The 15096-nt window shown below is 36.7% G+C and overlaps 2 protein-coding genes across 4 annotated transcripts in view; both read right to left on the bottom strand.

Moving 5' to 3' along the window:
* Positions 1-2151: 2151 nt before the first annotated feature.
* On the bottom strand, positions 2152-6170 carry LOC131301845 (probable peroxygenase 4). Its single transcript, XM_058328317.1, has 6 exons — positions 5912-6170; positions 5708-5803; positions 4806-4891; positions 3303-3397; positions 2580-2705; positions 2152-2474 (listed from the first exon to the last, which is right to left on the bottom strand). The coding sequence occupies exons 1-6, from the start codon at positions 5964-5966 to the stop codon at positions 2324-2326; spliced, it is 609 nt and encodes a 202-aa protein (XP_058184300.1). The 5' UTR covers positions 5967-6170; the 3' UTR covers positions 2152-2323.
* A 1686-nt stretch (positions 6171-7856) lies between these two features.
* LOC131301842 (probable peroxygenase 4) overlaps positions 7857-15096 on the bottom strand; it is a 60318-nt gene continuing 53078 nt past the window's right edge. The window contains exons 2-8 of one of the 3 annotated variants that reach the window (XM_058328314.1): positions 13828-13940; positions 13580-13675; positions 13373-13458; positions 9551-9645; positions 8554-8679; positions 8308-8454; positions 7857-8156 (exon numbers count right to left, since the gene is read on the bottom strand). In XM_058328314.1, the coding sequence (XP_058184297.1) occupies positions 8141-8156; positions 8308-8454; positions 8554-8679; positions 9551-9645; positions 13373-13458; positions 13580-13675; positions 13828-13882 (621 nt within the window). In that variant the 5' untranslated portion in view covers positions 13883-13940 and the 3' untranslated portion in view covers positions 7857-8140. The other 2 variants (XM_058328313.1, XM_058328312.1) reach the window with 2 other exon arrangements.

The following is a 15096-nucleotide window of genomic DNA, read 5'->3' as shown; positions in this document are numbered from 1 at the left end:
CGTAATATATTTTTTCAAGGGTCTTTGCATAAAATCAGCTAATTCCGATACCTATAGGTGCTCAATCCAATCATCTTAAGTTTTTATTTAATTTTCAGGACAATAAAAAGTTAGATGGTTGGATTGAGTACTTATAGTATCAGATTGAGCTGATTTTTTGCTGGAGATTTTTGAAAAAATGTTTTACGTTTAATAAATGGCTTGGATCATTTGTGTTGGACCCGTAGTGGGCCCCACACAGTGATTTATTTGTGCACGATCTATGTGTCAAAAGTCTATGTCAAAAGACTTACTGTAGAATTTATGCTTGTATTTTTTTAGTTCTGAACCATTTTACTTCGACCATGTCAAAAAAAAAAAAAAAACCATTTTACTTCTTCTTCTTTTTTTAACAGAACCATTTTACTTCATTTTGCTACAGTTTACTTTAATTTTTGAGCCGAGGCAAGTTTCCAAAAGTCAACCCCCACTGCTCACATTCACTGCTCCCCCACGTCTCTTAATCTCACTGTCCGAAAGTGTATAGGACCTTTATTTTTAAAAAAACTCTTCCCTGAAAGAGTTTTTTAAAAATCCGAACCATTAATTACCGAGACGGACGGTGAGATTGAGAGAGCGGTGAAATAGAGCAATGGGGGTAACACTGTTAGTTTTTTCCTATTATTGTGGGCCACTAGCCTCCACGTTTTGTGCATGTAGAACTCCACTATCAGATACTCTATAAAAGATAGAATACTCACTCCTTATTCTCACGATTTTTCCATCAATAATATTCTAGAAAAGCGGAGAGATAGAAAGAGAGCAGAAAATGAGCCAAGAATCAAAATTTTACCTATGGGGTTTGTTCACTCTTATCTCCATGGCCAAAAGAGGTATGTTTATTTTCTATTTTTGAAATGTGTTGAATTCAATATCTTTGTTATATCTGTTTTCTGCATAATAGTTTTAACACAGCTATTAGAAGATTTACAAACACCCACTAGTTCCCAGAGCAGGAAATGCCTACTTTTTTGTGGATTTGGAACCCAATGGAATGCCCATTTAAACTTGTCAAATACTATAACTCCTATTTGCGACTTGTACCAAAGAAGACTGGGCTAGGAGGGCGATTAGAGTATTACAAGTCATCCTGTACGTACTAGACTTGGAAAATTTGTTCTTGGGCCCTATAGCGTCTGGAGCACGTCCAAAACTTTGTTGAATGCAAAGAACCCAAATTGGGAGCGGTTGGAGCATGCCTGAGGAACACTGATTAATTTGACCGAGTCTCCAAAATTTTGTGGGGCCTACCCTTAACTCTAAGGGCCTGTTTGGCAGTGGGAAGTAAAAACCGGATATGGCTTTTAACCGGATCTAGAAACCCGAGTAGGGTTATATCCGGTTTTTGTTTACTTTTTTGCTACCCGAATATAACATGCCTTGGATTTCCATATCCACTTGTAGGCTAGGGGATAAAGTTCGGACAACCCCCCCCCCCCCCCTTCCAGATTATATCCTGCTCCCACTTTACCAAAATAACCCTTTTCTGCCTCTTCCTTCCACAAGGAGAGAGAGAAAGAACAGCAGACCGACGACGACGGGCGTTAAAAATAAATAAATGGGGTCACTGTTGTGGTAGGGATGGGATAATAAAATGGGGTCACTCCTTTGTTTTTTTTATTTTATTCAGAGTTGGTTTTTATTGAAATAAAAGTTCTTTAACAACCAAGGCTAAAATAGGAAACTCACACAATTGTACATTATCCACCGGCTCATATATCCTTCTAACAAAAACAAAACAACCAAATACTAACTTTTAAATTCCCTTTCTAAAATAATACTTCGTTCAACAATATCCACATCTTTATCCCCTCCACAAAACATACCCTCTGCCAAACAGGCCGTAAGAGCCAAATGTTGATGGGGCAATGGGGCTTTTGGTGATGCAAGAGCACCCGATAACTTTACAAAAAGTCTAGAATCATTTCCAACATACACATCTAAATGCACAAACACTCAAATAAATAAGGTGACTTGCACACTGTACCACCAGTGTGCATGTGTGATCTCACCCATTTATGTTGGTGCTTTTGTGTTTGTGTGTGTTAAAGGTGTGGTTGTAGACTTATTGATAACTTCTTAACAAAGAAGTACTTCTCAAGACAAACAATGTTAAAGGTGACGCGATGTTATAGCGGAAGAGCAACTAACCAGATATCGTTCTAACAGACGGTCTCCCATCATAACCAACATGTATATAGAGGTTTACAATCAAGACCATCAACCATCACACCCCAACGTTATCAATTAGCCGAGCAATTTTGCATTTTTCGAGTGAATATATTTACTCATATTTCCCAGATGAAGCCTTCTCCTTTGCCATTTGTTCGAACAAGCTTCCATCGTAAACAGCTCGGATTGTATCTTTATGCAGCAAACCATTCTTGTCCTTGCAAAGGCTGTGTAAGATCTTCCACTCTACGTAGCTTCCAAGCCTAAAGAGATCACATATTTTCATCAGCTCTGGTTATTTATTTAGGTAAATTCAACCATAATTAATGTGCAATATTCGCAAGTATATGTATGAAAAAAGTGCGAACCATCCTCCAAAGTTCTTTGGAGCCCTGTTTGCCAGCAGCATTGCGTTTAGTTCGCCTGATGTTAAGGCATTTGTATTCATTCGCGCGTGCTTGTTAAAAATCTCCTCGAACTTTGAGTTGACAAACCTAAAAAGATTTTGAGAAACAAAGATCAACTACAGGATTAGAAGCCCAAATTCAGCCATGGCACAAACCAGGAAGAGAGAATTCTAAATACACATAAGCACAATCGAGTTAGTATATAGTATGAAAAAGATCTGATACAACAAAACAAAATCAAAAAAGTTTCCTAAACAATTAGCTCAGCCTAAGAGTTTTCAACTCCAGTAGCAAAATTATGTCCCCATCAAAATTTAATGAGAAATTGTTGAGCATTCCGTTTTTCATGTATCAAGTTCCATCGCGTAGTTAGTCATCTAATAGCTAGTTCTATAGAACTTGATCTGGTTAGCCACACACTTTGCATGCCTGCAAACTCGCATATAACTGTGGCCCCACGTCTAGTCCCTCAAGTGTGTATTTGTGTGTGTCTTTGAATGTCACACGGGTCTTTAGTGGAAGTACTCAACCCAAAAGCTAACCATTGCAATGTCCTCGCTCTTATATACTTCCTAGTATTACTTTGGTACCCAAGCGATGTGGGACTTCACTTTACATGAATTAGCTTGTGTACATGTGTAGTGGAGAGAGAGAGAGAGAGAGGGGGCGGGGGAACACATGTACCTTCCTTCTCCGTCAGAGACACCGGTGTCACTCCCATGCTTGGCTTTATGGATATTATTGATCTCAATTGGGAAGAGTAGAGAAGGGAATTTACCCTGCACCAAACAAAAAGCATACATAACATATTAATTTACTCTAATTCCTCCTAATTTAGAGGGAATTCACATCACTAGGTTCGCATGCATGGGATCTATCCAGCACCAAGGAATCCAAAAGAACAGGACACAGCTAGCCAGGGAATCAAACAAATTAGTAGAACACAACCAACGAAGTGTCCCAAATTCTTGCAACTCTCACACCATAAAAAAAGCACCTTTTGAATCCTGCATCTTTTCCCATTGATGTTCTTGGGGTTAGCTGTACGTACATAGCTGAATCAATATAATATAAGTTATTTAACAAAAAGTGGATACTTAATGTTTTATTGATATCTTGCCAAAATTCTTGGGCGGATACCTTTAATACCAAGTTTCAATGCAAGTCAGATAAATGTGAAGTAACATAAAGATATGTACTTTATGTTTTATATATGTAATCCTTATGATATACTACTACATCCGTGTTTGTTAGTCCCTTTTGGGAGTCTATGTCATTTTCGAATGTTTATATCTTTCAATAGGAACATCAAAAAATATGCAATAAGGTCTTGTTTAATAGATCTCAATTAGTTTTATTATTCTATAGTATTTTCTAAATTATGAAAATATTATAAATTAAAAGATATAATGGTTTATAAATTAAAATATTCTAGGGCCCCAAGAATCTCAAAACCGGTATTAATTTGTTTTTGTTATAATCTATAACTTACTTACATGAACACCCTAGTTTGACATGATTTTTACGTCCCAAAGCGTATCATTATCAAAACTATTACCTCATACTTGTATTTTTCTCAAAAATAATTGCGACAACACAATATCTCACTCCATCTCTTCTGTTTTATAAGGTAATCATAACTTTCAGGATTTCGCGTGTACATTAGCCATTTGCTACTTTTCATGAAATCTGCCATATATGACTTTGATGTTTTATTAGAAAATTGGATAATTTTTCAGGCTTCTTATACTTAAAAGAATCTCCTCTTCTGGGTGTGGGCTCAAAAGAAGACTTGTTGAAATGATGTGGGTTTTAGATGGATTGCTGGACATTATTTAAATAGGAAATGATGGATTAATGACTTATATCTTTCAAAAATGTTAGGATACATGAGTCTCTGTACATGAGAATGTCCATGAAAGAAAACGAACGGTCCAGATTCTTTTATTCTTTTATGGACATTTTCATGTACCGAGAGTCACGTATTCTACCACTCCTCTCTATATCTATATCTTCAACCTCAAAGATAAATCTCCATGGAGAGTAACTATATACTCTTACTCTATGGAAATGTTTGGGAGCCATAGAAGAACAACCAAACACTTCAAGATTATAATAAAGAAAACATAATGTATGCACGAACATACAAACACACGGAGAGAGAGAGAGAGAGATGGAGGAAATTACAGGGCGAGTTTTGCGACTAAGACCCACATTGATGAAAATGGCAGCGAAGGTGGAAAAGAAAATACCACAGCCAATTGCACGAAAACCTGATCATCAAGGACAAGCAAGTAGATTAATACAAAAACTTGACTTGACGCCGACGGCCTTCAAATAAAAAGAATCTTGAACAAAATTGTACAACTGCAAGTCCATCCACGAAGCTGCCAGAGCCACAATTTTTCCAATTTTTTTGGCAAAATTTAGGTCAACCAGTTGTTATTTTTGGAAGTCAAAAATGGTAAAACTACCTTTGATTTTGTCAAATCTCCCACATCATTCAAGGCAATCAAAAAAATGGTCTGAATTTGAAATTGTGCGGAACTAAATTGGTGCACCAATACTACTATTTTCTGACCTTTTTTTTATCGGCAAAAGATGAAATTTTATTGAAAACCGGAAAAGAGAATCTAACAAAAAGTTGGAATGCACATCTAAAGGGCAAAGACCCAACCATCCAATGGTCTACATGGGTCCAAAAAAATAGAAACACTAGAGCCCAACCCAACACCCAAATAAAACTCAAACACCCAAATGCCGGCCTAACCCTGGACCGGCTCACCCAAGCCAACCCCCAAAACCCTAACCACAACGGCAACCACCGCCGTACAAACCACCGGAAAAAACCCAGCGTCACCGTTAAGCCGATCTGGCCACTCCCAGAAGTAGCAACCCGCGGCTGGAATCCGGCCTACGAAAGTGGCAGCCGAAGCAACCAGGGCAAGGGTACCAAACCAACCACCAACATCTGACTTTTTGCAATGTAACAAACTATGAAACAACTTCGATAAAGTCATTTTTACTGCAATGGGTGACCTTGTTCTAACAAGATGAAGAGGGGAGAAATTAAATAGGAATGAATGAACCTTGATAAGTTTCCCAAGGATAGATAACTCCGTCTTTGTTCCGATCGAAGAAAGAGACGTGTTTCTTCAGACCGTTCTCCTCGTTACCATCCTCTCCTGCAGTTCATAAACATGTACATTAGATACATATTTTTTGAATTGGAAATTGTGTGTGTATATATGCACTTAAAGAGAGTTGGGTTTGTAAAGAATTTGCATATATACCCTCGTATTGAATGCTGTTTGATGTGGGTTTGGAATCAGTTGAAGATGCAGCCATGGCTGTATCTTCTTTGCGGCAAAAACGGAGAGAGAGAAAGGGTTACAAATTGAGAGAGGGGAAGGTCTAATAAATTCGAATTATCAATTCTTTATAGGTATTTGAATATAGGAAAACTTTCATACAGAGCAATCCGTAAATAAAATTTACGATAAATGTTATTTTGAACGGTCTGGATTGAAAAATAATTTGATCGATAAAAATTATTAATTGTTATCGGTCAAAATTGAAGAGCAAATTTCAACAATTAATTGTCGAAATGAACGACCGAAATTGTGCGGAGCCTTGAATAAGTTTTCTTCGTTTGAATAATATGCTCTCGTTATTTAATAGTGGCAATATCACAGCGTGATGTTTTTGATGTGCTCTCGTTATTTAATTGCGACAATATGATGTTTTTGAAAGTCAACAATAGAATGAGAAAATTTCTATTTTAAATCCTATAGTTTGAAACAACTATCAAATTAAGCCTCGAGTTTAAGAAATTTTCACCATAAACCATTGAATTTCTTGGCGGATCACAATGTTAACATGTCTCTCTCCTTCGGTCACCGTTGTGCAATTCTATGGAACGGGCAAATTTCAACTTACAATTAAGTCACCTTTTTTTATTACTACAATCTTTTCGGATGTACTCGACTTTCAATTAAGTCAACAACAACTAGGGGCTTCGACCTAAACCAAAAATCGTAGCTTTGCAATGGCCATAGAACCAACAGTTGTGGCAGTTGTTCTCATCGATGGCGGTTTGTACCTCTTACAGTCATGCTCTTGAGTTGGAGACTCAAAAATCCCACAATAGTAATTTGAATTGACAGAAGCAAAACCCCAAAGAAACTTGTGTGCCTAACGCTAATCACTAATTTGATTACCAAAGAAAAGATTCATTTTTAGACAAGAGAAAACATCGAAAGAAGACTAGTAACAATGTTGCTGAGGTACGTCGTTTGGAGAAAATGTAGTGGAATTTTAATGTAGAGAGACTAGAGAGATGTGGGTCGTCAGTTTAATTTTGTTCTTCGATTATATCGTCATATCAGATCAGTTCCGTGTAACTAATTATTTGATCAAATAACACCTATTTTGCTTTAGGATTTTAGTCTACAATCATACGAGAAGAATTGAATGATTGATCAAAATCAAATACTTAATGATATGAAATGTAGTTGAATTTTCGCTACGATGAGTAAAAAGTCGAACCTGCAAAGTGAATGGACATGATCTTGGCAGTGGGACTTAGTGTTTATGTAACAAACCGTGGCAACTAACCTGCTAACCCTTAGCCTAACTACGTGGCTCAAAAAGTTAATCTCAGGTTATATAGTAACTCATCGCGACTTATTAAATACCAATTCCATTTCCAATTCATAATGATTAGGATTTTAGTCTCCAATCATAAAAGAAGAATTGAATGATTGATCAAATACTTAATGATATGAAATTCAATCAAATTTTCGCTACAATGAATAAAAAGACGAACCTGCAAAGTGAACGGACATGATCTTGGCAATGGGACTTAGTGTTTATGTGACGACCCATGGCAACTAACCTACTAACCTTACATACGTGGCTCAAAAGATTAATCTCAGGTTATACAGTAGCTCATCGCGACTTTTTAAATACCAATTCCATTTCCAATTCAAACCTGATGTGGGATGTTACAGTTTAGCTCTATCACCCACTTATTTGTAGACTATGCTCCTTTGGTTACTATAGCCCACCACAATAAGCAAATAAATAAAGGATATGGCTGTATAGCTCACCCCTTGCGTTCATATATCGGCCTCAATTTCATAATCTGATCCATACAATTGCATTTTTTAGATGTCCTTGAGATGCTTATCGTCAATTGAAAATTATTTAGTACAGTCACAAATCAAGCCGTATGAATTTCATTTAAACAATCAACAAATGCTTCAACCATTAATGTTACACACTACAAACCTACTTGTACATATGTATTCTAGATCTCGTAGAGATGTTTATCGTCACTGGAAATTATTTTAGTACACTCGTAAATCAAGTCCACACGAATTTCATTCAAACAATCAACAAATGCTTCAACTATTGTTGCACACTGCAAACCTATTTCTACTAGGTGTTCTACAATCAAGACCATCCAACAACAACCACGCCCCCAACGTTATGAAGATATCCATGCAATTTTGCCTATCTTACACTGAAGCAACACTGCAATGAAAAGAAAAAAAACATCCCACTATAACTTTTTACTGCTTGTGATATACAGATATTGGAAGATACATACATATTACACTTTATATGTGTGCATAATATTTCTGAAAGAAAGAAGTCACATATTGTAAGGTTAGGTTTTATTTACGCTTGTTTCCCGGACGAAGCCTTCTCCTTTGCCATTTGTTCAAACAGGCTTCCATCATATACGGCTCGTACTGTATCTTTCTGCAACAAGCCCTTCTTGTCCTTGCAAAGAATATACAAGATCTTCCACTCGACAAAGCTTGCAAGCCTGACAACCACAAATTTTGAAATCATTTTGTTATTTATTTGTAAGGAAAATTCAAATGAAATTAGGGTATGGTTTTGCTTATGTGAAAAAAGACCGAACCATCCTCCAAAGTCCTTTGGGACCCTGTTTGCCTTTAGCATTGATTGTAGTTCCTCCGATGTTAAGGCATTTGCATTTGTATGTGCGTGCTTGTTGAAAATCTCCTCGAACTTCGAAGGAACAAACCTAAAAAAAGATGGGAAACAAACATCAACTACAGGATTATAGTCTGAATTCAGCCATAGCACAAACTGGGGAGAGAGTATTCTAACTACACATTAGCTCCCTCGAGTTAGTCTAAAAGAGATCTGGCAGAACAAAATCAATCAAATATAGTTTTGAGATTTCCCGACTTATGATTAGGTTTGCAACAGCAAGGTTTCGTGTTCTGTCATTTTAGCAGTTGATTGGATATTGAGAGTGGACACGGAGAAAACTTCCTTCCGTTCAAATATGAACACAGATAAGGCCATAGGGAAACCATGGTGCATGCAGAGACCAAACAAATTCCAAACATGAATGTGTGTTTAGAGACTCAAGTTTCTAAATCTTATGTATATCAAGAAACAAAAGGTTGTGAACACTGCAAAACCAAAAGCAAATCATCATCAGAGCAACACTTCGCCCAATAGTTTTCTATTTTTATTTTCTTAATCTGTGAAAGTTAGTATTGCCAGAATCATTAGATTAGCACTTTGAAAGAGGAGTTAAACTCTTGGCCTTCTTTCTCTTGGCACTTAAGTGCACCCCTACTGCTGCTGCACTTAACCCAATAGTTATGTACTCCGCTAGCAAAATTATCCCCCATCAAAATTAACTAAGAAATTGTTGAGCATTCCATTTCCCAAACCAAGTTTCATCACATAGTTAAGAGTCTAACTCTTGCTTATTATTCTGCAGAACTTGTTCTTGTTGGCTTACTGCGAATGGCATAACAGAAGCAGAGAAGCCCATTCCAAGCAAGAATATTTTGATTAGTCCCCTGTTTGACTGGACTTATGTACATATTCAGAGAGAGAGAGAGAGAGAGAGAGAGAGAGAGAGGAAACAGGTGTACCTTCCTTCTGAGTCATAGACACCAGAGTCACTCCCATGCTTGGATTTGTGGATGTTGTTGACCTCAATTGGAAAGGATAGAGAAATGGATTTACCCTGCACCCAAATACAAAAACCATACGGAGTGTGTTGATTAACTTTTACTTTCCTCTAAGTATCCTGATCTATTTCTATAAATAGATTGATGCATCTAGACTGATTTACCCTGCACCCCTAAGTATTCTGGTCATTCTAGATAAAGCTGTTTATCCAAAGAGTCAGCCTCCAGAAATAACCTCTAGTGGGGTCAATAAACACTTGAGTTTATAATCTCTTTGAAGGGGGAAAAATTTTTATTTGCAAATAAGCGAAAACGACGCATTCAAACTAATTTGTTTACGAAACAAAAAGGCATGCAAATATATACGCGAACTTCGATACTAGTCAACGATGAGTTTTCATATCTTCACCCTCGGTCCATGACTGCCTCATTCTATGTACTATCGGGTATACGTCATGTCACATTTTGTGAACCGCACAATTACAGTAGTTCCTTACAAACTCCCATACATTTTCATTTTTTCTAGCGATTAATAATCGGGTTCAATTTGTACTCCTATTCAGTGGTGCATAACGTAGGAGAATAATGGTGCCATGGTGGTGATCTTTCCTAACTTGGGTGGCGAGCTTTACTCTTTTACCCCATTTATAATTCTCTTTTCTTCGTTCCAAATATCCACCATCAGTGTAAATATAAGTAACATATACGTAAAATATTCTCAGAGGATTGTCCTCTTTTTTGATAACTGCAAGTCCGAACCAGCTTACACGCAATTCGACTAATTCCTCAACCTAAAATTAATGACAAGGCAAACGGGCCGGTGTGGTGTGTTCCCGTGGGTCACATCTCCGGTTCGCTATAGAGGCTCAACGAGTAAGTCATCATCTTAAAGTTCAGTAAATCGGACTTCAATAGCTATACTCCTATCATAAGAAGTACTCCCTCCGTTCTAATTTGTGAGTTCTGCTCCGGGATTCCAACTTTTTAAGAGAGTGTAATTATTACATGCACATATTTTTAACTTTTCAATTTCAATTTTAGAATTGCTTTTGTACACTTTAAATGGAAACCAGTTGTTTCCGCATAAATAAGTAACAAATCCCGAGATGTTTTGGGCGGCAAAGTTGGCTGGCATTTCAAGAGTTGGTTCAAGAATTCAAAATTGAAACCAACTTTCTTTCTATCGCTCACACACACATTTTTGTCCTTTTTGAAGAAGGGTAAAAAGGAAAAGTTGGATCCTTTTTTGTGTTGACTTGCTAAATGGGATTTTCATTTTGGAACACTCAAAAAAGGAAAGGTGGAGTATCAAATTAGAACAGAGGGAGTATTTACATAAAATTTATTCTCAAAACTGCATTATTGGTTTAACCTAACTGCATTATTGGTTTAATTTGGTCAAGATTCTATCAACCAAAAAGTGCCCCACCTCCCCAGCCCACCAAGCCACAGGTGCCAAAGATCTAGTTTATTGGACCCGGTCTCTCTTCTCCACAAGGACAGGGAAATTGGTGGATGACAGAGACACCACAATTCATGAATCCCGACAAGCAAGGGTAAACTAGGAGAATTTTCCCGTCCACAAAGCATGGCTAATGGTGGGCCAAATCACTTAACTACAACGTGAAGCTATAATCTTACGGAAATTTTAGACCCAACTCAAAGCCAATTGTCAGTGAGCAGAGCCGTCCCAACATTATATTAATTGATCACTCATTACACTTCCAGAAATGTAGTACTACATTTTCTTAACACCCCCTTCATGTGCAACCCATGAATTTAAAAACCGTCCACTTCGTAGCGATTTTTTGAACCTTCGGTACTGCTATCCCCGCTATATCGGTGCTACCCAAAATTCACACCCATATCAGCGGATTCCACTATGTATCGCTTTGTATCAGATTCAAGTGCTCTAGCACCAAAAATAATTTTAAAACAGTCACGACCGCTACACCGCTTCTCGTTACACCTATACTGCTACCGCTACGCAGTCCGCTACTGCCAAAAAGTTTCATTGCAGCCGCGTTTGGAGTTTGTCACATGTAGCCTCTTTTGGATCTATAATCAACCTTTTTTGTGGTTTGTCCGGTGTGAATTGTGAATTTTTAAAATGTAGGGTGGAATGAGCTCTGCTCTGATACCAAATGTGAAAACTTTATACATAACCCAAAAGCTTAAACTATTAGAGGGAGAGATCCCAATATAACATTATGTGATCACTCATTTCATTCACAAGCAATATAAGAAAATCTAAAGATTCCAAACGTAAAAGAAGCAGCAAAATAGTTGCGTTTGTTAGTTTAAAAAAATAGTTTTGCGCCAAATTTTTATGTATCAGTGATTCATCAACGAGAGAAATCAAAAAAACTAAAGAATTAGACTTTTACACAAGTATTTTAAAAAATGTGACCTACGGAAACACACCAAAAATCGAAAAAAAATAAAAATAAAAAAAGCTTTTGGGCATTTTCGCAAAAAATGAAGATGCCTATGTCGTTACTGTTATAGTGTTCTGGTTATGCCAAAACGTTACGGAAAAGAACAAAAGATTCCAATTGCAATAGACACAAGTCACGCATTTAATTTACTACTACTACTTTATTAATGTCCCGGGCCTACTACTTTTCAGCTCCGGTATTGTTAATGATTTAACAAACCCCCCACCGCAAATAAAGGAAGGAAAATTCTAAATTCCGCCTAATAGGCTGACAATGGTGAGTGTGTAAATATATATTAAAGGATATAAAAAATACAAAGAAATGCGTGTTTTCCTTATCTTCTAGTGTGTTTATCGTCAACCCAGTAGGCTGACAATAGCAAGACCGATAAAGGAAATCACAGAGAAAAAAAAAAGGAAAAATGACGGCTAAGGACGTGTTTTGATAATTAATACCCGTCAAGGACATTTTCAGTATTAACAAATGTTCTCAGCATGTCCTTGACGAGTATTAATTATCAAAACGCGTCTTGGGCCGTGATTTTCCCGAAAGAAAAATAAAGAAATGTAATCTAATCCCAAGAAGAATAATCAAGGAAACAAGCAAAACCCAGACTTATGAATAAAGAATGCATATATCTTCTACCAAATAACCGATTTCTGTCTTTGAATTTTGACCAAAACTTGTTAACGCCAAAAAATTTGTTATTGGCATATAGGAATGCTAAGGTACAAAGAAAATATATTCGGATATCAACTAAAACATGGTTTCTTACCGCTAATAAAAATCTACTAACCGTCATAAATCTCTTAGAGGTAATTTCCGGTTACATTTTCTTTATATCTAGCACTTTTGTTTGGTATAACTTAGAAACGGACTAAACGGGGCTAAAACCCACAAAACTCAGATTATGAGATATGTCATTATCTTCATATACATCAATTAAAAGTTCATTAACGAAAACAACTTGTCTAAATTTCTTAACCTACGTACAAACTTTTTTAGGGGAAACACGCCCTTAATTTAAACACGGAATCAAATCACAAGCATGCAATTAGGCCATGACAATGGAGTACAAAAAGCAGGACACGAGTAATAGAAACAATATTGGCATTATTATAACTTAATTTTGTTAATGCCAAAATCTTGTTTATTGCTATAACTTAAACTTACTACTTAAACCCTGAATCAAATCACAAACAATGAAATTAGGCCATAACAATTACAGAAATCAGGAGTCAGGACATGTATATACATCCACACACACACACACACAGAGAGAGAGAGAGAGAGAGAGAGAGAGAGAGAGAGAGAGAGAGAGAGAGAGAGAGAGAGAGGAAATTACAGGGCGAGTTTTGCGACTGAGACCCACATTGATGAAAATGGCAGCGAAGGAGGACAATAACAAACCACAGCCGATTGCACGAAAACCTGATCAATAACAAAACACACTAAAATTGATTGGATTTTTCTTAAAATACTCCTATATAAAGGAAACTTGAACAAAACCGTACTCCATAAACAAGATCAGAGGGGAGAAATAGGATAGAACCTTGAAAAGTTTCCCAAGGATAAATAACCCCGTCTTTGTTCCGATCGAAGAACGCCACATGTTTTTTCAGGACGTTCTGGTCGGTACCATCCACTCCTGCAGTATATAAATTTAACACGTACACATGCCACTGATTTCAGTATTAATGATCACTACACCATATATTTTGCGGATTTGGAAAACTGAAAAGTGGGTTTGTTTAATTACCCAAGAAAAAAAAAAGTTGGGATTGTAAAGAAATCGCATACCCTCGTATTGAATGCCGTTTGACGGGGTTTTGGAATCAGTAGCGGATGAAGCCATAGATGATGTATCTTCTTTGTGGCTAAACACACGCGCGCGCACAGAGAATATGAGGGGACGTTGTTAGTGTGGGGGGGATCAATAGTTGGAGGAATATTGTGGAGGAAAATGGCAAGAGTGGTATAAATAGAGAGGGGAAAGTAGCACTACTGTATTCGATCGAATAATAATAATGAAAGAAAAGAAATTGTATGGGGCTGCTCGCTGCTTTGTGTTCACACTTCACACCTGTGCGATGTATACGTGAAATTCTAATGGTAGGCTATGTTTGGAACCTATGGAAGGAAAAGAAAAGAAAGGAAAATTAAAAAATGTTCTTTTCCATTGTTTGATTTGAAGAGAAAGAACGAAGAAAATAAAAATTTCAAGTGTAGTAAATAGTAAACTTTTCCTCTTATTTTTCTCTCATTTTCCTTCTCTTTTATTTTCCTTTCTTTTCAGTTCCTTTCCTTAGGTTTCAAACGTAGCCATAAGGAAGATTTGCAGGGAATCACGCAAGGAAAAACGCGTTTAGGCCCATTCCGGATCTTACAAAAATCTAGAAAAATATTCATAAATTTTTGAATATTATTTTATAAGACCCTGTAAAAAATCAGATCCAGCGAACATCGGTAGGTATTATTTTTGGATTCGTAAGGTGAAACTACTCAGTTCACCCCTACGAATCAAAAAGTAATACTTACCGATCTATTGGAGCTAATTTTTTATAAGGCTACATAAAATAATATTCAAAAATTTATGAATATTTTTTTAGATTTTTGTGGGATCCAGAATGAGCCCAAACGCATTTTTTCTTGCGTGATTTCCTACAAATCTTCCTTGCGCATAAGAGAACTCGTACGTATACGCATGACGTCAGTTATGCACCGGCTACACAGAGTATATATCTACTCCTTCCTTCGTGTATTGCTTGTCCACCATTCCGTATTTTTTGATGTCCCAAAATAATTGTTCTATTTGAAAAGTGAAAGAAACAAGCATGTAGATTTAAAGTATCCATAATGCTATAATCAAACGTAAAATGTTTTTAAAGTTAGCAACATTGATGCAAAATATGGCTCACAATGTTATAATCAAATTTAACAACCTCCTTAGAAATAATCAAATTTTGGGCTTTGGATAACCAAAACTAGCAACCTTTTGACAATAACCAAATTTAATAAACCCTACATATTCTCAATCAAATACACCAATCATTGTACAAAAATATTTTA

Source organism: Rhododendron vialii, chromosome 9a (genome assembly GCF_030253575.1).
Source record: "Rhododendron vialii isolate Sample 1 chromosome 9a, ASM3025357v1".
Taxonomy (NCBI): domain Eukaryota; kingdom Viridiplantae; phylum Streptophyta; class Magnoliopsida; order Ericales; family Ericaceae; genus Rhododendron; species Rhododendron vialii.
Note: the sequence above shows the minus strand (reverse complement) of the source record. Positions and strands in the feature narration are given on the sequence as shown.

Excerpts from the sequence above, each read along its gene's own strand:
- LOC131301845 (XM_058328317.1), bottom strand. The coding sequence starts at position 5,966 with ATGGCTGCATCTTCAACTGATTCCAAACCCACATCAAACAGCATTCAA. Across the intron at positions 5,804-5,911 it reads AAACAGCATTCAATACGAGG|GAGAGGATGGTAACGAGGAG; the intron begins GTATATATGCAA and ends TATGAACTGCAG. Across the intron at positions 2,475-2,579 it reads CCAAAGAACTTTGGAGGATG|GCTTGGAAGCTACGTAGAGT; the intron begins GTTCGCACTTTT and ends TGATCTCTTTAG.